We start from the raw sequence: 24189 nt of genomic DNA on the forward strand, positions 1-24189 counted from the left end.
TGAAAATAACGTGTTTATAAAAATAAAACGCCTTTATCTGATAGGAAAAATGTCTATAAAAATGACTATCTTTTTGAGGTATATCTTCGTGTAGCCTAGCGGTTTAAATAACAATGAATGACGTCTTGTTACAGCTGAACAGCAGGCGGCGACAGTGGCAGAGTTAGTGCAAGTGTCCGCACAGCGAGACGCGCACCAAGCGTTAATGGCTGCCGATAGGTAAGCACATAAATTCACTTTATATACCTACCAAAAATAATTTATTAGGGTTAGTTAGCCGAGTGTATAAGTTGGTACCTCCCACGCAAGTGATTGCAGGTTCGAACACAAGCAACACACCAACGACTTTTCAAAGTAATGTGTGTATTAAAACGGTGAAGGAGAACATCGTGATGCAACTTTGCATACCTGAGAGTTCTTTGGAACAGTTCTTGAAGGTATGCAAAGTAACCTAACCCGCACTTGACCGTGGTGGACTCTAGGCCTAATCCCTCCCTTATTCCGGGAAGAGAACTTTACCAAGCATGGAGCACCCATAGCCAGTTGCGCTCATCGGTCGGTAAACGATCTGTGGGTAAATCAACCATTGGCGCGGTAACTCCATAGATGGGTGACCGCATAGTGGTATTCCAACTAGGCGTTCCCGTGCTTCGGAGGGCACGTTAAAAGTCGGTCCCAGTTGTTATCTACTACGATAACAATCGTTAAGCCACGTCAAAGGTCTTCGGGCGGCTTGAACAACTTTGACACTAGGTTGACCACTAACCATACGACAAGAAGAAGAAGAAAAGAAGCAATGTATAGATTATTGGCTGTCAAACTGAAATACATAGTCTCCCAGCAGTGCCACAATTGACTGTACTATTATCTTAGAAAAGAAGCATTGTACAGATTATTGACTGTGAAACTGAAATACACAGCCTCACTAGATTAACACATAAGATACTTGTTACCCCAATAAATCTTTTTACATAAACGAACTCTCAAGCAGAAAATTATTCTCTATAACTTTGCTATAATAACACGTATTTTCTAAATTACAGAAGGCGAAGTGCAGGCGGCAGTGTTGGCGACTAACTATCGTTGGATGCTCGAACGTACCCGGTATATCGCCCGCGTAGTCTTTGTGTACCTTCGAAATACGTCACACGAACTTACAAACATACAAACAATCACCTTTTAAAGATATTATTGAGCTATTATTTGTTTAAATTTTAATGGATTTTGGTTTTGTTTAAGGTATTTACTTATTGGTTTACCAATAAATGTCGCGTAATCTTAGTTGATGTGTAGTCTTTTTCATGTTCAACTAGATTGTTTGAATTTGAAAGTGTAACTTGTTATTTTTTTCGGAAAATTGTTTTGAAAAGTATGTTTGTATGAAATTTCGAGTTCCGTAATTCGATTTCTAATGTGATTGTCATTTGTTCAGTTAGATTTAAAAATGAAATTTATAACTCTGGTTTAAAAGTCGGGTCTGCCTGTCAAATGACGTCACAATCCACAATGTTTAGTTCATTCTTTTAATTTTAATTAGAACAAACCTTGAGTGGACATTGCAGCTATTATAAGATGTTAAATTAATCACATTTATTTAGTTTCGTTATTGTTTAAGTTATAATCTGTTAGCAAATGGACTCGCTGACTTTATTATCGTTTCTGAACGAACTGTGTCGATGACGTCATATATATTTTTTTCATAAAAAATCACAAAATCATGTTATAAAAAAAAAACAATTTATAAAGGTAGTCACCGACGCAGTTGTTCTTCATACAAAATTGACACATGTAATCAAGCTTTATTTCTTATGATCTTAATGTACCTATGGTCTGGTACCTCGGTCGGTCGCGGTCATTGACCCGTGACCCTATGACCCTAAGGCCCTACGGCCCATCAAACGGTCTCTATGTGTGCTAGATATGCCAAATGAGTTACATGAAGATATTTTTTTATTGTATAGTTCTTACATTTAGGTGTAGTTAATGCATTTATAAACGCTGTTTGCGATGTATATAAGTGCTGATTTTAAATTCTGTTTTGTAGTAGTACGGGAAAGATATATAAGGAATGTTTAGCCAGCAACAAAAACTGTTAAAGTCCAGAGCCTACTTTACATAGGTATACAAGTTAATAAATTACCTTACCTTTTCCAAGCAGTGGGACATTGACTGTATAAAATCTGCGATTAATTAAACGTTAAAATAATATTTTGAAATGGACTTTGCTGACTTTCAATCATCATGATAAAACTCTCGGTACTAAGAAATACCAGGAATATTTCCCGTACTACTAAAAACATGTTTGGATAAACAGGCATATACTAAGTCTACCAGTTATTGGTTAAAACCGTTTGGTCCCAACCAAATCTGTATATACGGTAGACGTAACATATTGTTATACATATAATGTTTCGTACTTTGTTAGTAACATGCGTTTATAAATGATGTATTCGAGTTAAATGTTGGCACGTTCACGCTTGCCCCGTCTAATGACGCGAGCTGTCACTACTGTCAGTTTTGACAGCTGTCAAAGTACATCCACAGGTGTTGGCACTTAAAAATATTACAATGATTTTTAATTTGCTCCAATTGAATATTTTATTTCGAAAATAACGTATGTCTTATGTATTTGTAATGAGATATGTGTCCTTTTGGAAGTGGTATGAAGAATTTTCTATCGCAATAAGTGAGTTAGTTTTAATGAAAAATACGAAATAGAAAACAACATGTTTATTTCATTATAATTTGACGATGGATTGAAATAGATAATGTAAATTGATTGTTTTTGTTTCGTAGTTTCAAATTAGAAGGGATACAATGACTTAGACTTGTTGCGATAGAACTTTGTCGAGATCTTGAACACTTTTCAGCCTATAATTCCCAGTAAATAAGTTCTATTTGTAAGTGCCAACACACTGTAAATCACATTACGTCCGTTTTGCACTCAGTGATGTTCAAATAATGATTCTAAATACATATTATATTGTTATAGTTATATCAGTCACTTGTAAACATAACACACGTATTTGAAAATGTTGAGATTTTGATTATAATTGACTGAATTCACTGTTAGAGGTTTATTTTAAAGCAATATTTTACTGCAACATGCCATATATAGATTGATTGTATAGGGATAAAAATCACGTGGCTATACAGTTCTTTAACTTATACATAGTTAAAATGTGTAAAAACCAAACACATTTGTGCAACAATTCTTAAACTCATAGTATATGAAAAGCAGTGTTTTCATCTCACAAAAACAAAAATTGTATCAAAATTTTTTAAATTCGCTCAAATTTCACAGCCGTACAAAGTCATAATAATACATTTTGTGAGATTGATGCTTATTCTTGAGTATTTTTCTTTTGACTGTTGATTATTATGAAGCTACAAGATATACTTATCTCTGCCATTACTATGGTCAAAGTTAAACCGTCAGTTTCATAGCTTATTAATGAGTGTTAGATAGTCTATCCAATAGATAAAGTATAAAAACAACACAAAACTCCATCTAATAAGTTAACTAACACTTATTTGGAGGGAATGAATGTTGGAAGTAAAAGGTAATTCACGTCTTGGCAGGCATTGTAGTGGCATATTGCTTTAAAATAACACCTTTTGAAACGAAAAATAGCCTTATTTATGAATCAAAACATAGTATACAAGTAGTATTTATCATACGTTATAACAACAGCTCATAGACAGATAGTAATAGGAATTAAAATTAAATATTTTATACCGAAATAAGTAGAAGAAAATAGATTGTTAGATGATGCAAACTTGGACTTTTTAAACATTAGAAGCTGGTTTCACTACAAATACATTATTCTATAGTCACAGCAAATGTACGAAGTAATTAACTGTCTTACTAATAAACGTGCGAGGAACTCGTGGCTTAGTAACAACAGCAGACGCGGGTACATATTTTCTGTAGACTTGAGACTAACATTGTAAAAGGGGGAAAAGTGGGTGTATTACTTATTCCCTTTTGCTGCACCTTTAGGAGTTAAGTTATGCATGTGGATTTGCTGTCCCACTACAGATCTCCTTCCAGAATGAAGGAGAGGCCTTGAGTCCACGACTAACCAATTGCGGAATTGGGATTTAAGAAAATGTTATTGTCAAAGTTTAGTGAAACCAGTAGTAAGTCACATTTAATTGCGAATCAATGCAAAGCACAACCAACGAATATTTTATGCCTTTAGCAGTTCCACGGTGCCTTAGGCCTTAACACAGTTTTAAGATAGGGTAAGCGCAGAGTTTAATATACTGTTACAAGCGATTAGTTGTTACCGATGCCAAGAAACAATAAGCAATACAATTCACTTATTAAATATAGCTTTAGAATATACATATTTATATATATTTGTTATCTGGTTGAAATACATTCGTTAATTTCTACGATTGTCAGACATATTACAAAGTGGGATCTATTCTTATTGAAAGAAAAACGAAATACAATTCATTTTGTTATAATCATGTTACAAGATATAACTAGTAGGCCCATTTGATATAATCTCCTTTATGTACAAGTAAGTACAGTAAATTCTTAAACAGCAATCTCGATTTTATGAATTTTGGTTTCAAAGACCAGAATCGCGTAACAGATTTTTAAAATGGTGTTGCTATTTGTATTAAAAGATGATAATTAAGATGGCAAGATGTCTACTTTAATAACTCTACTAAGTTATATCGAGAAATTCCATCAAATGATTCTAATTCTGACAATGGTAGAGAAATATTTCCCAAGAAATAAGTATTATTTGTAAATTTTGCTGTGTTCAGTTCACACCGTTTTGCTGTTGGAAATACATATTTTTATACAATATAACGTATGATAAATACATGTATTTATAATAGAAGTTACACAAATATATTTATATCAACCAATGTGCAGAACACACACCGTTTGTCACATGTACTGGCACGGGAGATATAGGTAGATACGTTTTTATACAATATTTATTGCGTCAGGATAATCACTAATGATTTTATATATAAAAACTAATCACCTAACGTGTTGCCAAGCCCGAAATAGATGGCTTTAAGATCCGAGAGAGGTTTTTATGGAGACAAAAAAAATGCTAAGATATTTCTTGAGAAGAGTTGCACAGGTTAAGATTGCTTTGCACCTTTAACGGGTGTGTTCGAAAGCTCAATAGTATATTTATTTATACTTATAAAACACAATTCAATAAATATTGTTGCAATATGTGCCTATATCTCCCGCGCCATTGCACTAGCAGTTTGCCTTACTCAGCTTACCGAAAGCAATAATTCAGTACCTATAACGTCATGTAAATGTTAGCATAGACGCATATTTATATATATTTTTATATTTAAAACTAATTATAAGTAAGCGATGGCGTCGGCTTGGTCCGCATTTTCAAAAATATTTAACATTTCCTTAAGAAATTCTTTATCACAAGTCTTTTACGTTAGTTATTGGTATATTAATATTTTTATATTAAAGTGTATTATTATTTTCATAAATAATGCACAATGAAAATTATTTTTTTACATTAGTGAATTAGTCTTCCCAATTCGTGTATATAATTTAGTTAGTACCAAGTCGGCAGAGCGTTGGCGTTGTATGCAAAATGGCTCTGTAAAGATAACGCTTTATTGAACAAATATAACACTGTGGGTGGTTATTTAGTTACTATACAACTACTAAACTTAATAACCAAGTAAATTTAGTCAATTAATAACACAGTAAGATAATAGAACGATTAGTATCTGCATCTGTTTTCGCACTTCTCAATAATAGGAGCGCTAAATAACCACTACACAGTAACAGTAGATAAATCTTGTAATGCAAGCGAGCTTTTAGTATTCTTTGGTGCGATGATCATTTTTATAATTTTGTTCTTTATATACTTCGTCTTATGGAGATATCTCGCTATTTGTTGTATAAGTATAAAACACCAACTTTTATATCGTACACGATTTCTTGTAACTATTATTTACTGACCTTTGAAATCATTGTATGTACAATATTTCATATTTGTATTAATATTTTCTAATCAACCAATTGACTGTAGTCATTGGCCATAACTGATCAAAAGTGGAGTATGAATTCGAGACACCATAATCGCGGATTCATTGACACATATTAGCGACTAGCAACCTCTAAAGGACTAAAATTGAGTATCGGAGATATGCGTAGCCTTGTGTACGAACGGTCAAACGGGCCTTAAATTTTCAACATAATAGTATCATGTGTTAGCGAGTCTGCGACTTATGGTGTGTACTTCATAACACAACTAAATAATTTTGATAGACATCTTTCATTTGTTTATAATTTGATTCATTTATGTGACAGTCACTCACTGCTTGGTTATTCAACTCTGTGGCCTAATCGGAGCTTAAGAAAACAATAGTACTAACTTAGCTGTTATATGTATGTATTTAATATTAAGTACATAGGAATTAATGAAAGCGTTTTTAGCTCGCTTGCTTGACGTTTCGGCATAGATTACTAGCCTTAAAATCAACTAAGGCGAAGGTTTTAATAATAATAAGTGATCTAAAGCAGTTTATTTTGTAACCCATTTTTAATCAGTTCTGTTTACTAAGGCCGGATTTCACTTTCGTATAAGTGTCAAATACCACATGGAATTTTGACAAATGTTTCTACATTAGCTGACACTTATTCATAAACTTAAACTGGCTATTTTAAATATGAACTTTCCTAACAGCAAAGTTAGTACTATTGTAACAAAGATGGTCTAATATTTTCTTACTTTACTTGAATTTACACTTGTACAATATCTACTGTAATTGTAACTTTGTAGAACAATCATGTATATTATGAGCTGTGTTCGCTGTTTTAAGCTTTAATTTTTATTATATTACTGCTGTGCACTTGCAATTTATCTATAGACTGTTCAATTCTTAGCCGGTTTCACTGTTGAATAAGTTTTAAATAGTCTATATTCTATACGCTAGATAAAGTGGCAATACAAAACAACTGACTAAATTTCGTCTGGTAGACTAATTGTAACTTATTCAGCAGTTGAGACAGGGCCTAAGAGTTTAGTACACGCTGCAAGGCTTTTGAAAGAAGAACGTTATCAACAGATGTTTATTATAGTTCTTATAAATCGTGTTTTCTCAAAAAACTTGCATCGTAACTAAACTACAGACTTATCTAAGCATCTTTACTCACCTTACAAATGTAAAAATATTCTAAAATGTTCCCTACGGTTCATCAGTAGTAAGTTGAAATAATATATTTTATTAGCAATAGCCGTTGCCTTCAAACCGAATAGTTTATAGGTAGTATTATATCTGCTAATGAGGCGAGGTTGTTCGAGTTAAATGTACTGCCTCATTAGCAAATATTAATACTAATTTAGATCTAATACTAAATATTTGTTATAGATAAAGTTGAGATTATATCCAATGCAAGGATTGAACACAAAGCAATGTACCTCCTTTTGTATGCGTAGTTAATTTGACAAACTAATAAAATGGTAATATATCAATTTATGGTTTTATTTCGTTAATAGTGGATCCTTAATAGTAGTAATGTTTCGTGGATGGGTGACCATGCCGAGTTTCGCCATGTTTCGGGAGACATGTAAAATTATAGGTCTCGATTGTAATTTACAAAGATCTTTCATCAGTTACTTAGTCACCATAGAATAAGGTCCGCTTAGTTTGGCATCAAATGGTCGTGTGTGAGTTGTCTTATATTATGAATGAATATTTATTTTACGTCAATACGTAATTTTACAATTTTACAGTAATTTCAGCAGCGTCAAAGCGGTGGCTTAAATGTTTCCTTTCCTTTCCTACCATTAGTCGATTTACGTGCTTTTCTGCCTACATTACAATATACATATATCATTGTTTTATTAATACTGAATACTTGTAACGAGAAGGAACTTTTTAATAATACAGAATTTTACGTAATACCAATGCACAGTAAATACTGAATCCTTTGATTTTTCTGCTAAATCTAAATATTATTTAGGATAATTTATAGTACACTAGCTGACCCGCGCAACTTCGCTTGCGTCACGTAAGAGAGAATGGGTCAAAATTTTCCCCGTTTTTGGAAATTAGTTAATAAATGATAGTCACTCTTCGGCAAGTTTCTCAGATTTTGATAATCTAGTCAAACAGAAGGCTTAAAGGTATACGACTAAAACGAAACGAATGTAACTTTCATTTCATAGCTGTATCAGGTTTTACTGTACAAATTGGCATAAGATTTTAGGGAATATTACCGCTTTTAGGTGGCCGGGCTGAAATATAATTTCAAGTGATTATTCTTTCTAAATATGTATTATAATTTAAAATGAAAGCGTTACATGTATTCTATATCTCTATATCTCATTATGTACTGGTATTAGTTTTTGGTAGGTGTTGCAGTTTTACTGTTTTATATTAACGAAATAATTTTAGCCCGGCCACCTGCAACCGCAAATATTTCGTATGCTATTGCATTTTAGGATTCGATTTTGTGTTACATATGCATAAATTATAGGGTACATTTAATCTGTAGCACAATATTGCCAGTATTTTTTGTAGATTAGTGGGAAACAAGGTGGCCGGGCTGAAAACGTCAGGCTGGCCCGGCCACTAAGAAGTGCACGTAATTTCTTTTAAAAAGAGTTACATTGAAAATGAAGGTGTTACATATATTAGTATACCCGGGTACATTGGATTGATAACAATCTCATTATTAAATTCCATGGGGCCGGGCCAGCCTGACGTACATGATAAATGGGCCATCTAACAGTGAAAGAAATTTCCTAATCGGACCCGTAGTTCCTGAGATTAGCGCGTTCAAACAAACAAACAAACTCTTCAGCTTTATAATATTAGTATAGATTATTTATTCCTATATATTTATTTTTATTCCTAAATGTCGCCCTTACTTTGATTCTGTCCCGCGCATCTTCGCTTGCGTCCAATAAGAGAGAATGGGTGAAATTTTTCTCCGTTTTTGTAACATTAATTACTGGTACCTACTGTGCACCTTTTGGTCGTAGCGTGATGATATATAGCTTATGTCCTTTCTCGGGTATCAAAATATCTCCATACCAAATTTCATGCAAATTGGTTCAGTAGTTTAGGCGTGATTGAGTAGTAGACAGACAGACAGACAGAGTTACTTTCGCATTTTTAATATTAGTATGGATGTCGCCCTTACTATGATTCTATTATAGTAGCAAGTCTTTCAAAAGAATTCTGCTTTCTCCGTGAGAGTTATGATAAAAAAAACCCCCATTATGCCCGGGAATTGAACCACACTTCAAATTATCTCCCGAAAAAATAATAATGTAATGTAGGTATTATAATATCATGTATCTGTGGGAAAGATCTGGGATTTGTATAAATTAAACAACTATTGGTGGTGATTTTATTTATTTGTCTTTCAGTGATTTCACAATTAGTTTTTTTGATTAAATATGGTTCTACAGATCTACTGACATCAAAATGAAGAAGACACTACAGTGTGTCATGGCTGAATGCCGAGAGATTAGTACTACAGTTGACTTTTAACAATTAGAGTTGTTCTTTAAAATACATGTGAATCATGTGCGATGTAGGCAATGCCAATTCGGTTTCCAATAATACAACAAAAAAAAATATTTTTCCTAACTAGACACGTTTTCAATACCTTGTCTTTTACAAAAATATTATAACAATTTCAATACCTAATCGCACCGCACGTTTCTTCAAGTCTTTATAATAAATATGTTGAGAAAGTTTTACTTGAGTGCAAATACAACTCGTTGTAGTGGTCTCGATTATGTAACCTTATATACGAGACGTTATATTACTTATAAGACTAGTTTCTTCAGAGATAAATATTTAAAAAGGACATTTAGTCGTTGATACAGCTAAATTGACGCCATGATCCCATGAGAGTAGGCGGAGTGAATAACATTTACTTTTAATACGTATACAAACATGACATAAATTATTGAAGATAACAAAAGTAGCTGACCTTTTAAAAGAACATTACATAAATTATTTGATTGTGTACTTAACTAAATTAAATATAATTATAGACCAGCTTCAAATAATTTCCATAATCCCTAATACAACAGCTTAAAAGTAAAAACACATTGTATATGTTCGGTACTTCAAAAAAATGTAGTCCAAACAATGAAATTTGGTTATTTTAGATCACATTCATCACATTTTTGCTTAATCTAACATTTATAATGAGATATTTTTACGTATTCCATATTAATAGACATCAATAGGTTATATATTAAAAACATTTATAACTAAGAAACAGGTTGGCTAGTTCTTGAGTGTTATCTGAACAAGTAATAGTTGATACTTTTTAGCTTAATTAAAAAAAGGGAAAGGTTCTCAATTTGCCCTTTTTCATTTCTTAGTTACGATTTCGTCTTAAAGAAAGACAATATAATTATCTTACTATTCGAAAGTGCCTTTATATATTTTTTCTTTTATCCTTTTGTTGTAATTTGGCACATCGTAATAGTCTAAAGTTTACTTCTTTATCGAGATTTTAAACAGTGAAATATATTATGGCGCCAACCTGCCTCAACCTATTACTAAGACAAGTTTTACAATACTTATAAATCCTTAATTAGGCATAGAGATATAGAAGTACCTAACACACGAGTCATTGCATCAATATTTAAAAACTAACTTCACCAGTTAAGTAAAAAGTAACTTAGTAAAGTTTTGTGTAAATTATAGCCCCCTTGAATCAAATAGCTGCAATAATTGTTAAATGTTACCTATACGGCCTTAATTAAATCACTTAGATCAAATAAACACAGGCCATTCGTTTCGTTTTAGTAGCTAACTATCTTAAACAAAGCTGAATGTTCGATGAATAATTACATTAATTATAATTAATTATAAGCTCTAAGTGCAATCGTTGATAAATTAGACTCAATTAGTGGTTTCGTAAATGCCTAGCAAAAAGATATGTACTCGAAAAATTTTTAACATGCCTGTGTAACTTAGCAAACAATTAAGTATTTCAGTTTTTATAAGAACCATTTTCATGGTAACGGGGTCAAATGGCAGTTAGGCCGCTAGCCAAGCTGTAAAAATAAAAATGACACGCCGCGACGAAGTCAATTTAACCTTTTAATATGGGCATAACGGCGGCGGCACTAGTTGAGGCCAGGGTTTGAGTTTGTCCAGCATACTCATCAACCTCACGTGTTCCATTTGTGCAAGGGCCGGAGGAGCGCCTGGTTGCCGGCGGACGATAAGACCTGGCAGCTTGTTCAAGATGTATTCGCAGGAGAACAGGTAGTTAGCCGTGTCTCCCCACGGCCCGTAGTAAAGATCAAAGAGCCGTGTCGCCTTCGTCACGATGTTGCTCGCTTCAACGATGTTATCTCTGTAAGTGAAAACACAACTGATATAATATTACATATTAGGAAATGTAAAAATTGTCTCGAACCAGCAATTATACAATGTTCGCAGTGCAATATTCATGATTGTGTGCTGTGGCAAGATGTATTATGTTCGCAGTAGGAACCAGTTAATAGATAATAAACTTACGAAGCGTCCGGAGCATAAATAGTAGCCGTCACGCGGCGCAGAGCAATGCTGGCCAACTTGCGCAGTTCATGGGCAACCTGCGACAATGTGTTACGTTCAATGTTCTTTTATAGTCAATATGATACAAATGAAGATGAAGGTACCAAAAATGCAACTCTCTCACCTCCACACTGAAGGACCCGAACTGGTACTCCTGGGATTGAAGGTTGCCGCGGAGTATCTCCAAGCTCTGTTTGAACTCGCCTGAAAAATAAACCAATTGTGTTGACACTACCGAATAGATAAAACGCTTCGGTTCATTTAAAGGATAGGCAATTACGTGAGGTAAATTAACTAAGTTGTGATTTACTGACCGGCCTCAGCCAACAAAATTGCCACCTTGGAGGCGCAACAGCGCAGGGCTGTATTGTGGCGGTGGTACACCTGCTGGCTCATGCGGAGCGCAGATAGCGCCCGCTCAACACATAGCTCTGGTGTAGGCATCTTCGTAGCTGACAACAATACAACACCATAAGACTCACGCGCAACTCATTCGTAGTCATTCTGTCCTTCAGGTTTATAATACTTATTTAGGAGTATTGAATTATAGTAGCAATCTTTATCAACCTACAATTTTTACATTAATTATGTTCAAAAAGATACTTGTACACAAATAATTTGAATAGCATGTCAGTGGAATATAGCAAGTAAAATTACCGCTAGCGAGAACTTCTTTGGTCTTGTCGATGAAGTGTAGCGCGCGGCTGAGGTCGAGCTCACTGCTGCATTGCTGGCACACCCACTCGCCCCGGTGGATGCTGATCACGGGGCCGCGGCACGACTGGCACGAATACGCCGAGAATAGCATCTGTCGGGCAAAACAACACACATCTACCACCACCAGCACCACCAGCGAGTGTTAGCAAACTAATTAATATAACCTTTTGTAGGTTTCGTGAGGCCCATGTCCGTCAGTGGGCGTCTACAGGCTGATATGATGATGTATTGTGAAGTCAATTCTCTGAGTGTTGTCTAGCCTACATAGTTTATATATTAAGTACTCTGTATACAAGAAATTAAGTCTTTATCTCAAATCGTCGGCATGTTTATGTGTATTGTTATAGGTCACTTGGGTACTTATTTGCGTTTATTTGGAGCAATGGGTACCATGCTCTTGCAATTCTATGAGGATAAATAGAAGATAGAGACTTTAAGGCCACTGCTGTGGTATAGTAGTTTCGCAATACTTTCTGATTTCATACCTATCATCAATGTATGTGTGTTTGTGTATATATAAATTAACTCAAAGTAAACGCAAAAAAATAAAAACATACAAATAATAAGTAATAATTCTTTATTTACTGATCAAAACATAAACTTAAAATTTAAAGGAATACAAAGTAGGTAGTAGCAAGCGTGAGTCATGCACGTGTCACGAGCCACCGGCTTCATCATCTATTTCATCCTGAAATAAAATTATTAAACAAATAAGACATAGAAACAGCACAGGACAGCACGCTAGCACATTTTAGGACCACGTATAATAGTATAACTTCTAACACACCATTTAATGTCTCAAAATGTCTATTTATTTTTTATTAGTCAAAACAAAAAGTATTAGTAAAGTCTTTAATAAGAAATAAATAAAAAAAGACAACAAAGGTTCTTTTTATTTAAATTACGTGTTGAAACTGCAGTGATAGCCGAGTGGTATAAGTCGGCATTCACGCAAATGATCGACGGTTCGAACCCGAGGCAACACACAATGGCTGTCGTACTTGGCCAAGTACTCAAGGCCTAACTCCCTTATTTGGGAGAAGTTGCCCAGCAGTGGGATAAAAAACCGTGTCGAAAAAGTGTGTAGTATGACTTACCACGAAGTCGCCGCGAGCGCGGTCCAGGCAGGCGGCACACGTGCACAGGAACTTGTATTGTTGTAAGAGCTCCTTGCGACGCAGTAAGGTGGGCTGGCGGGAGTAGTGCGGCCCGTAGCAGTTGAACACCGGCTCGCCGGGGATGATCTCTCGAGCCGCGCGCACCACCAGCTTGGTACCCATGAACCTGAAACATGAAATATTACTTCATTAATATAAATGCTACAACAATTTTATTAACTTATTGTATGATAATCTGTGTGGATCTGAATGAGACAAGTTTGTAAGGACCCCTATGGGAATTAGACGTAATTTTATGTATGTATATATGCATGTTAGAACTGTCTATGACAGTTAGGAGACCTTTTAGTATATCATTTTTGATCATATAATAATTTAAAAGCATAATGAAATAGATTTAGACAGAGTAAGACTAAAAGAGGGAAGGGAGGCCCTTTGCCCTGCAGTGGGACAATATAGGCTGATTATATATTATTATATATTTATTAATTATGTTTAAATAACAGTAATTACTCACATGGAAGTGATGTTCGGGTCACACGAGTGATTCATCATGGAGCAAGACGGGTAGACGGCGGTTGCGATGCGAGTCTCCCTCGGCTCGCGGGCAGCTTCGGCTGATAACATAATTGTACAGTTTATTATTATGTGACAAAGTCTTATAATTAATGGTATAACTTTAGTAGCGTCCAAAACTTAATGATAGCTAATCCTTAAGTGACTATGATATTAAAAAAAGACAATTCTCGCACTAAGAATTACTCTTTTGCCGCAGGGAGTCTTACAAACATACAAACAACGACACAAAGTACAACCAGACCCGAAACAACAATTTGTTGATCGCACAAATAATTGTTCCGTGTGGGAATTGAACCCACGACGCAATGGTGGTGGTGTGGCGACCACCTGAACCGCCGCCGTATGGTAATATAGTCAAATATATACTTACCATCAAAATGGAACATATCAAGTTTATATTCGACGAGAGAGAATGTGGCGTGAGCGTTCATGACCATCTGTCCGATGCTGCGGAAGATGAGCGCGGCGGAGAACACGTGCAGCTCGTGCGTCGGCAGCTGGTGCCCGAGCTGCTGGTCGAGGAACTCCATGAAGTTCGTGTGCTCGATCAAATACTGGGTTAAGAGACCGGCGTACTGTGAAACAAAGAAATACTTTAGTATGATGATCGGATGATTTGTAAATAGTTATGTATATTATTATGCTTTCTAATACACTTATTAAATTTAGGGTAATTAAAATATAATGTATTTAATTTTGAAATAGGATCAGCTTAGCCTTTCTACCAACTATGTTGGAGTCGGCTTCCAGTCTCACCGGATGTGAATACTAGTATTTTACATGGAGCGACTGCCTATCTGACCTCCACAACCATACCTGGGTTATAACACGATATTCTTCGGTAAGACTGAACAAATCTTTTAATAAAGATAGAAAATTTACTAACTATAGCGTATTGAAGATAGTCCTCATCAGGCATTCTGTCTAAGTTCGACATTAAATGAAACATGTGTAGGAAGCGATCATCCTGCTCATAGATTTGCAGGGGATCGAACTGCTTGTAGTAGTCAAAGATGTCTTTAGCAGACTCGACGCGGTGGCCGCTTTCCAACAAGCCGGGGTAGCCCTCCCGGGCACTGCGCAGGAGCACCCTGCAACAAATAAGAAATAAATATATATTTTGGGACAACTCACACACGGTCATCTGATTCCAGTTTAGGAGAGCTGGTACTATGTACAAGCTTTGTTAAATTATTTTTTTAACGCAATTATTGTTTCACTTGTAAATCGTTTGGCGATTGAAAAGAGTGGCCGTGAGTTTCTTGCTAGCTCTTCTCATAAGGCTCTACCCACTTTCCGAGCTAGTGGTAGATTCAGTAATGATACCAACTATCATAAGTGTCAATATTTGACTTAAATGAATAAATGATTTGATTTTTATCATGGTTGGTTATGTTAGGGTATAAAAGACATACCTGAAACCCAAGTGGCCGAGTCCGAGGTGTGCAAAGAAGTGCATCTGGACGCCGCTGCACTCATATTTGTGGTAATGGTCCCAGGCTTGTTGGCGGCATTCCACGCTGCAGTAGATGCTGAACGAACACACCAGGCATCTGGAAAACACATACTATTAGTCACAATTGGAATATGTTAATGCATATACAATCAAATTAAACATTTATAATTTTAGTCCGATCGGGCAATTGTTGTATATTGATAGCGCCGATACAGGCTGCAACTAGTGGGGTTACACTGCTAGACTGGTAATAAATGTTTTTTTTACCTACGATATCTGTAAGGCTTGCTACACAAGTATTCTGTCCGGCATCAATCAGCCCAGCCAGCATTCGGCAGTAGCGTTGCTAAGGTGCCGAACATAAATTTGGCAATAAACTCCTTCCTATTACATGAGACCTAACATGCATTATGTATTTAAAACCGGCGAAGTTACTACTATCACCTAGATATTAATACAAATTGTAGTATAAGACGAACTCACGGTATAGGATTGATCTTGTCTATGGCACAGCCGTCGCAGATGTACTCGAAGCTCTTCTGAACTGGCACTACGACGTACGGCTCTTCAATGAACATTACGTCACCGCGGTTCAGCAGCTCTCTCGCCACCACATGCCGACCCATCTCAAACTTGCGGCTGTAACACACGCTCACTGACTCAATGTGCGGTTCTCATAAGTAATAATATATTTCATCCTAATTTTATTTACACAATCCTTTTAGTTTATAATTACAGGGTATTAAGTAACGCAAAATTAAACATTTTTGAATATTTACTAAGAAAATATTTAGAAACATACAATATGAATTTGAATTTGTGTCTAAGCGTGTTAAGTATTTGTGAAAGTGTCTTACACGAGTTCTATAGAAGCAGATGCGTTTTGAAACTGAGGGTTGGGACCGTTATGTAGTTCCGCTAAGGGGGGGAGCCGGGGTATAGCACAAAAGTAATCCAGCAGCGCTTGGGTCGCGGCATCCAGTTCGGACATTTTTGTCAACATGGCTTCTGAAAAAATCACATACAAACGTATAATTTTGCGCACAGCTTGTGTCGCTGAGCCGCAAATATTCACGCTAAATCAGTTATTATATACAAATTACTGATATCGCACAGCAACACATAGAAAAGCAAACCTGAACTAATATTGTACTGTAACTATAAACTTTGCAATACATCGCTGCATGTGTAAAAATCTGAGTATTGAATGAATTTCTGACCGTTTTATATTAACGAAAAGAAACTTTAACAAATGGCGATTTTTACATGCACAGTGACGATATTAGAGTAAGTAGGAAATACAAATTACTCACTGCCGTACGGAGCATTGGTGTCAATGAGGTAGAGATTAGCTCTTGCCTCTAGGAAGCATTGTCTTGCCTCCGCTCGTCGCTTGAGGCCAACGTAACATTCAACGCGGCGAATGTATAACTTAAATTTGGACGCGTTTTCAGGGAAGCCATGACGGAAGGCGCGCTCCACATCCTCGATAGCATACTGACAGAAGAATCATACATGTTACTCTCAAGTCAACTTGTCTCAACTACTATACATATAACTTTTATACTTTCAATACTTACCTCCTAAGTATACTGAGTCTGACTACTTTAGATAATTTATTATTTTTATATAAACGTACATAATAAACTATGATTTTAATGTAAGTGTTAAATTTTTTCATAATTACCGAGTAATAATAAAAATTGATTTGATTTCAAATCGCTCTCCTGTAAAATTACTATAATGTCAGTTGACTCATTATACTTAGTATGTATGGATCTGTACGATTAAGCTTACTTGAAATCCATTAAGCTTGTACAAACAAGCAGATCGATTCCCCAGTGACAGTGGAAATATTTGCCCATCCTCGCGAGCAAGTTTCAAACTGGTACAGTACGCTGAATAAGCAGCGTCATAGTTTTGAGTATTGTAAAGGTCATTGCCCTTTGTTTTCCACAGAAGGGCTAGGCCCTCGTCTTTTTCAGGTACCATATCTGGGCGTCTACTTTCTTTAGACATTTCCCGTACGAAATCCATAAACATGTGCATGGTTTCCCTGTTGAAAAGTATTTTATTTTAACTTCATGTACATAGGTGATGTAGTCAAGACTAAATATATAATATGTGTACATTGTCATAGCTACTATAGTACATGTCAATTTTTTTTTACTTTCACTTTATATTTTTGATTAATAGCAATTATTTTAATTTAAATTTTTATTCAAAATGGTAAATTTGAAAACATGTTTGTCTTTACTCAATGAGTTTAAGTCCTCAGTATATAGCTATATTATATGATCCATTATTCTGCTTTATATTTAAGAGATTGATAGATTGTTGCCATTAAATGTTGCTTTAGGTTGCTGATTTCTTACTGGCCTGTGACTGAGTGCAACTAGCTACAAACAGCTAGCATAGTAGTGTTTGGCTGAGCTTATATTCTCAGGTTTAAATAATAAGGAGTTGCTATTAAATTCTCTTTAATGCTAGACTTAAGACAGTATCAAGTAAGCCAGTGTCAAACTGCTCTTACATTAAATTAATAATTAAATTTAATCTCCCCAGTTGGATATTAATTCAGATAAAGAACAGAATTTAAATTCCAACAATACATAGATATGACGCCTCCACTTAGCACAAAAGTGTCTAACCTACACCCACCTCATTATATTATCACTAGCAAATAGTTTACTTATAACTTCACCAATAATACACTAACTGATTTACAGCAATTACAGGTAAATGCTTTGTGTAAACTCTATTAAAAAAACCTGAATGATAAATAACCCAACCACTTAAGAATATACAAACAATTTAAAATATGAATTATAAATAAAGATAAACATACCTTATGGCATAATCCCCTAACAGGTAATCCATGGTCTCCACCTCCGAACATTTGAAATCACCACGGTGTAATTTTCTCTCAGATGCTACGAGGAGGGTCAGCATCTCCAAGAGATGTTCTGCCCGACCATCCATCATTTTCACTCACTCACACTGATCAAATTCAACACAAGGAAATAAGCACTATATTAGTACACAACAGGACTGAAAAGACTCAGAATCAGGTAATTCCTCTCAGTAAGGCCGACACGAGCGCTGTCGGCGGAGGACACGGTGTATCTGAGGGTTACTGGCACCGCACGGCTGCGCGATATCCCTGCGCGCTCCCGGCCAAGGAAGCAAGGTAGGGTGAGAGCGTGAGATCGACGCTCGAGCCAGAGAGAGCACGAATGCAGGAGCCACTGACCGCTCCTACTAACAAGTACATAGTATTGATTGCTTTAAGCGCCGGGCTAGGCCTTAAAATCTAGACCCTATGTAATATAGGGTTCAAATAAATACCTGCTACGTAGTTATGGTTCCAGTTGATATCATTTGAATAACTTTTAATTATTTAACTTGTATTGCATTTGCACTTAAACCTAAAATCCCTTATTCTAATGTATTGATTAAAATCTATTTGACTTATCGCCTATTTTTTGACAACAATAAAAACATAGGCACCCATGCCATGTTATCAAACTATGAAAATAATTTGACAATGACATTTCAAGTGTTGCAAGACTTGATATAATTTTTAGTACCGTGTACTTATGCCAATTTCAATTTTATCGAATTAATGTATTCAATATACAGACCGTATTAAATAAATAGAAAAAAAATTGCATCATAACTAAACGCTAAAAAACTTGTATAATATTTTTGTGTACTCCATAAACACAAAGTCAAAGTTTGGACCATAATATTTCACAATAAATCAACCATAATTATTTTAAATAAAACAATATAGAAAACTGAAGTATATTATTTTGGATTACTATTTTGTTTTTAGGAAATAAGTAGCAAGATAGACGAAATAAAATATTGTAATTAAATAAACCATCAAACAAAACAAAAACCAGCAACCTCTCCAAAATATCTAACAAAACAATAAACTCCGAAAGCGTCATTGTAAGTATTGATAAAATTACCAAGAATACAAACAGAGTCAGAAAGGATAAGAGATAGAATGAATCTTAAATTAACGAGAACAGAGATAGTAAGAAGTTAGAAAGAAAGTAATTTGGCAGATACAAATGTCAAAAAATCGAATAATGTTGCCAGCTTTATTACATAGTGATAGTACATAGTACGTAAGTACGGTAAAACGAACGAAGATTATTTTAATGACAATATGTGCTATTTTAATGCCAATTAGGGCTTCCAATCTCGGTAATTCCGCATATTGCGATTAGAAAAATTAAAATTGAAATAAAAAATCTAATATAATTCTTAATAATTTGGGTAGGTATTTGACTGAGTTAAAGAAAAATTAAACTTTTTCGGTAAGAATTACAATCTTTGATAATCTATACAGCCTTTTTTTTAACTCTTAAGTGCCCTTCTTAGTTTGCATTTTGTAATTGTGTTTTGAATTTGAAATGTGGCATCATTTTTGAATTATAAACATCCATACTAATATTATAAATGCGAAAGTAACTCTGTCTGTCTGTCTGTCTGTCTGTCTGTCTGTCTGTCTGTCTGCTACTCAATCACGTCTAAACTACTGAACCAATTTGCATGAAATTTGGTATGGAGATATTTTGATACCCGAGAAAGGACATAGGCTACTTTTTACCCCGGGAAAATGACGCATTTCCCGGGAAAATTCAGAATATTCAACGAAGTCGCGAAAAATCAACATTATAATGACATTGAATCAACAAAATTCCGTTGCCACGGCAACTGTTTTAATGGCGGATATGCCTTAGCGCGACTTCGTTATACTAAGAGATATAAATAATTTTGAGAATACTTTTCATGAAAAAAAAGCATATTTTATATCATCACGCTACGACCAATAGGAGCAGAGTAGGTAACAGTAAAAAGTGTTACAAAAACATGGAAAATTCTGACCCATTCTCTCTTATGTGACGCAAGCGAAGTTGCGCGGGTCAGCTAGTATTATATATAACTAGCTGACCTGTGCATGAATGTCGTCTTGTTGCATTCGTTGCAGCGCCCAAAGAGCTAGATTCTCTTAAAGTAATATGCCTACATGAAAATGCGCACACAACTTTGTCGCTCGGGCCTATCCTTCTATCCGTGGCCGAGATCCTTTTCTCGTGCTTCTGCCGGTGCCCGCGCGTTACGCTACATTGCAGGTAAATAGTGCCCACGCCTGCTTACCTGCTATGTAGCGTCCATGTATGGAACCTCGCTAAAGTTCTTCACCGGCAAAATAATTTAGGCATCTACGATAATACGACCGGCTCCGCGTTAAAAACTCAAACCATGATTGGCGTCCGACTCACGGTTCGTTCAGTCTAGATAAGGATACGGAGCATGAAGCGTTTCTACAGAGGAAAAATTAAGTATTAGTTTAAACGACGGCTTCCGTGGCGCGTTGGTCAAAGTGGTCACGACGCCGCTACCAGTACGTCGAAAGGTCGTGGGTTCGATCCCCACAAGGAACAGATATTTTTGCGATCCACAAATAGTTGTTCTGGGCCTGGTTGTACTTTGCGTCCGTTATTTCTATGTTTGTAAAACTCCCCAAGACACAAAAGCAGTGAGTTAAGTAAGGGAGTTGTCTTCAAAAAACAATTTTAGCAAAGTTTGTGCCGTTGTGTCCTATAAAGTTTAAAATCCGTCATAGCCAAAAAAGCAAAAGTAGGCACACCAAATAAACAAATGATCATTTGTTCGTCGTAATTAGAAAGGTAGACACCACTACACGTTCCTATTACTAATCCCTGTAAGGTAGCCGTGAACCAGAAAGGCCAAGCCATAAGGCCCATAAGGATAAGGGAAAGTGCTCGGTGCATTCCAGCGCCTAATATAAGATAGGTAGCCATTAAATACGCTGCGATAATACTGTCATTGTTTAATGGTCGGTAGCGATTTGAGGGTTAACATCAGACAGACGGCTGGTTACAAAAAACATCGACCAAAACCCCTTTTCAGAATGTTTTTGATGGACAATTCCACGGAAGAGTACAAGAAAAAGAATAGTGCTTTAAAATTTTTATTGTAATTGCAAAGCAATCTATTTTTTCCCTGATAATTCGTAACTATGATTCCCCAAGACTAAGCAAACGGATCTAACTCATAGCGTGATGTTACACAGCCTATGGCCCATAAAATGTAATTAAAAAACGAAATAGAAAAAAGAACATAGTTCTGCAATAAGTTTATTCTGTAAGTAAGTAATAGTTAAGATTTTAACACGTGTTCATGTGTGACGGTAGTTGTTTGCATAAAATATAGTGCGAGGTCCCCCATGGCTTGAGGTTTCCTATTGTCAACCATTTATAGACAATGGGATCGGCTTACTGTGTCATGTGGCCATACATCATACTATTTCTATTCGAAGTAGTAGTATAGTTAAATACTGGCCCTGACTGATATTATTCTCTCTGTGTATCTTCAGAAATCGTATACTTAATTAAAGGACTATGGGCAAAAATGTATGGGCTCCGTCCCCACCTACCAACAAACATGGAACTGATACCAACGTGTTCATAAAGTGCCCCCTATTTAATTAAAATCCTTTGTTTTTGATAAATCAGTGGGAATATATATTTAAAAAAAAAAAACAATTTGTAATTATTATTTAATGTATATTTTTATTTTACATTTGTAAGTTATTTTAACATTATTGTTATATTACAGTACTAACTCATATGTATAATAATGTCCTCCTAGCCGATATACGGCTACGGCGGTCAGTTTCATTGAAACTGGCCATCTGTGCCGGACTTTGTTTATAGTGTCCAAGTGTGTGCACAATACACAGGTACACTCTCTATTCTATCACTCTCATAGTTTGGTGGGACGGATAACCGACACGACCAGTGAGAGGTCAGGCGCAGGACCGACGGCTTTACGTGCTCTCCGAGGCACGGAGGTCTTCGACCTCAACTTCCTAACTCCGGGCAATCTCTAGGAAATTCTTAACAGAAAATCTCAGAAAAGACTGTTTGGCCCGACCCAGGATTCGAACCCGAGACCTCTCGCACCGCAGTCGCATATACTACCGACCGCGCCACAGAGGCACTCATATGTATATACTTATATCATTTCCATTATATATTATGGTTAATACATGTTATTGATTTCATATTTCAATAATTATTTTTACTCGTCAATTATAATGCTGTCTAACAGATGCGCTGGCAGATTAAAATCTGATCAGATCTAAAATCGTGGGTTGGAGAGCGGGGGGAGGGGGTTATTTTGTACCCAGCTATCTTTATGTGCATGCGGCGTCCGCCGCTGTGCACTAATTAATAAATAAATGAGCATGTATTTTGGAATTAGTCGTCAATAATACGTTAACGAGATATTTGTTTAAACGTAAGATACTATGAGAACCCCATGCATTTGGGCAATGTCGCCATAGTATAAAAATATCGTCTTGCCAAGATATATCAATTGAGCTACATTTCATTTTTGTTGATGGGTGGGGACGATTCCGCCCATAGTCCTTTTACACTAAAATCTTTTTAGTTTATTGCCTCGTCTATTGGTAAAGTGAATATCCATACGTGAATAAACCACGGGAGGAATTTTTTTTTTGCCTGACCCAGGATTCGAACCCGAGTCCTCTGCGCGCAGTCATATACAATACCAATTTCGCCACAGAGGCAGTCAAGAAACAGATAGTTTAAAAGCCATTCATCAAGGAGCATTTCTAAAACCTTTTAGTAGGTAAGTACGATATCAGTCACTTTTAGTTAAATACTTTTGAAGCAGTTCAGCCATTACGTGAGTTACCACTTTAAAATGGCCGCCGTGATTGGGATTCCTATGAGTGAGGTAACGGGAATATTGGACACATTATGTTGTCTAACGGTGGGCGTTACAAGTATTATGTACTATGTAGTAAATGGTAATTACTGTATTTGTGTGGTCAGTAGAATGAAAAATATTGGCTTGTAATACAAGCAAAAGTAATCAGAGTTCGCATTTTTTGGTTGTTGTTTCGTAAATTCCCTTTTTTTCTTCATTCTTTAGTTGTATATTTCGGTATAGTTTAGACTTAACTGTACAATAGTTTGATTGTATACTCTTGTACGGTTTCAAACAGTTTTTCGTCGGTAGTGCAATAGATGGCATACAACCCGAACGGAAGTCCGATAACTTGCCCGTTACCCCTAGCAACAGTCAACTCCGTATTCAAAAGTGTTTAAAATTGATATTTCCCCTAAATCTAATACCATATTAATACATTCATTGATTATATCAGACGCTTATTAGATATTTATTAATTAATGCCTATTTTTGATTCATAATATGCTGAATCTCTCCTTCCGCAATAATTAGTCGATTCTTATATAAATGACGAGCTAAAGATTTGTTATTATTTAATAATTACATAACAAGTGTGACAGACGTGGTCCTGCTTCAACTATCAATTACATGTAATTGTAAACGCACGATGTAAAAATTATTGTATTTCTTTGAGATTTTCTGCTGCTAGTCTTAATAATTATGCATATCTCAAAGGTAACTGATTGACATAGTGATTTATCAACGCACAGCCCAAACCACTGGACGGATCGGGCTGAAATTTGGCATGCAGGTAGACTATGTTGTTACATAGGCATTCGCTAAGAAGGGATTTTGATTAATTGTATTCTTAAGGGCATAAAATAGGGGATGAAAGTTTGTATGAAAATTCTGTACTAAGCCACAAACCACGCGAACGAAGTCACTTGCAAAAGCTAGTTTATAATATAAAATTAGGAGCCAAATACTTTCAGTTGCCATACG

The 24189-nt window shown here is 35.7% G+C and overlaps 2 protein-coding genes across 11 annotated transcripts in view; one reads left to right on the top strand and one right to left on the bottom strand.

Annotated features, from left to right (window-relative positions):
- Mical (Molecule interacting with CasL) overlaps nucleotides 1-7490 on the top strand; it is an 80605-nt gene extending 73115 nt beyond the window's left edge. For all 8 annotated transcript variants that reach the window (XM_076135387.1, XM_076135392.1, XM_076135391.1 and 5 more), the window contains 2 exons: nucleotides 135-219; nucleotides 1044-7490. In XM_076135387.1, coding sequence (XP_075991502.1) covers nucleotides 135-219; nucleotides 1044-1077 — 119 coding nt within the window. In that variant the 3' untranslated portion in view covers nucleotides 1078-7490. The remainder of the gene's footprint in view (nucleotides 1-134; nucleotides 220-1043) is intronic.
- Nucleotides 7491-9370: 1880 nt separating this feature from the next.
- LOC142986409 (protein-lysine N-methyltransferase SMYD4-like) lies at nucleotides 9371-18972 on the bottom strand. 3 transcript variants are annotated; one of them, XM_076134898.1, is made up of 16 exons: nucleotides 18775-18972; nucleotides 18275-18426; nucleotides 17224-17482; nucleotides 16740-16923; nucleotides 16284-16434; nucleotides 15910-16065; nucleotides 15386-15523; nucleotides 14857-15061; nucleotides 14341-14545; nucleotides 13909-14008; nucleotides 13371-13557; nucleotides 12214-12364; nucleotides 11871-12008; nucleotides 11681-11760; nucleotides 11518-11594; nucleotides 9371-11353 (listed from the first exon to the last, which is right to left on the bottom strand). In XM_076134898.1, exons 2-16 carry the CDS (start codon nucleotides 18409-18411, stop codon nucleotides 11095-11097), a joined length of 2427 nt encoding a protein of 808 aa, XP_075991013.1. In that variant the 5' UTR covers nucleotides 18412-18426; nucleotides 18775-18972; the 3' UTR covers nucleotides 9371-11094. The 3 variants fall into 3 exon arrangements, with proteins under 3 accessions (XP_075991013.1, XP_075991012.1, XP_075991011.1); XM_076134897.1 differs by having other exon boundaries at nucleotides 18275-18684; XM_076134896.1 differs by having other exon boundaries at nucleotides 18275-18687.
- Between the last annotated feature and the right edge of the window lie 5217 nt (nucleotides 18973-24189).

This window comes from Anticarsia gemmatalis, chromosome Z, assembly GCF_050436995.1.
Source record: "Anticarsia gemmatalis isolate Benzon Research Colony breed Stoneville strain chromosome Z, ilAntGemm2 primary, whole genome shotgun sequence".
Taxonomy (NCBI): domain Eukaryota; kingdom Metazoa; phylum Arthropoda; class Insecta; order Lepidoptera; family Erebidae; genus Anticarsia; species Anticarsia gemmatalis.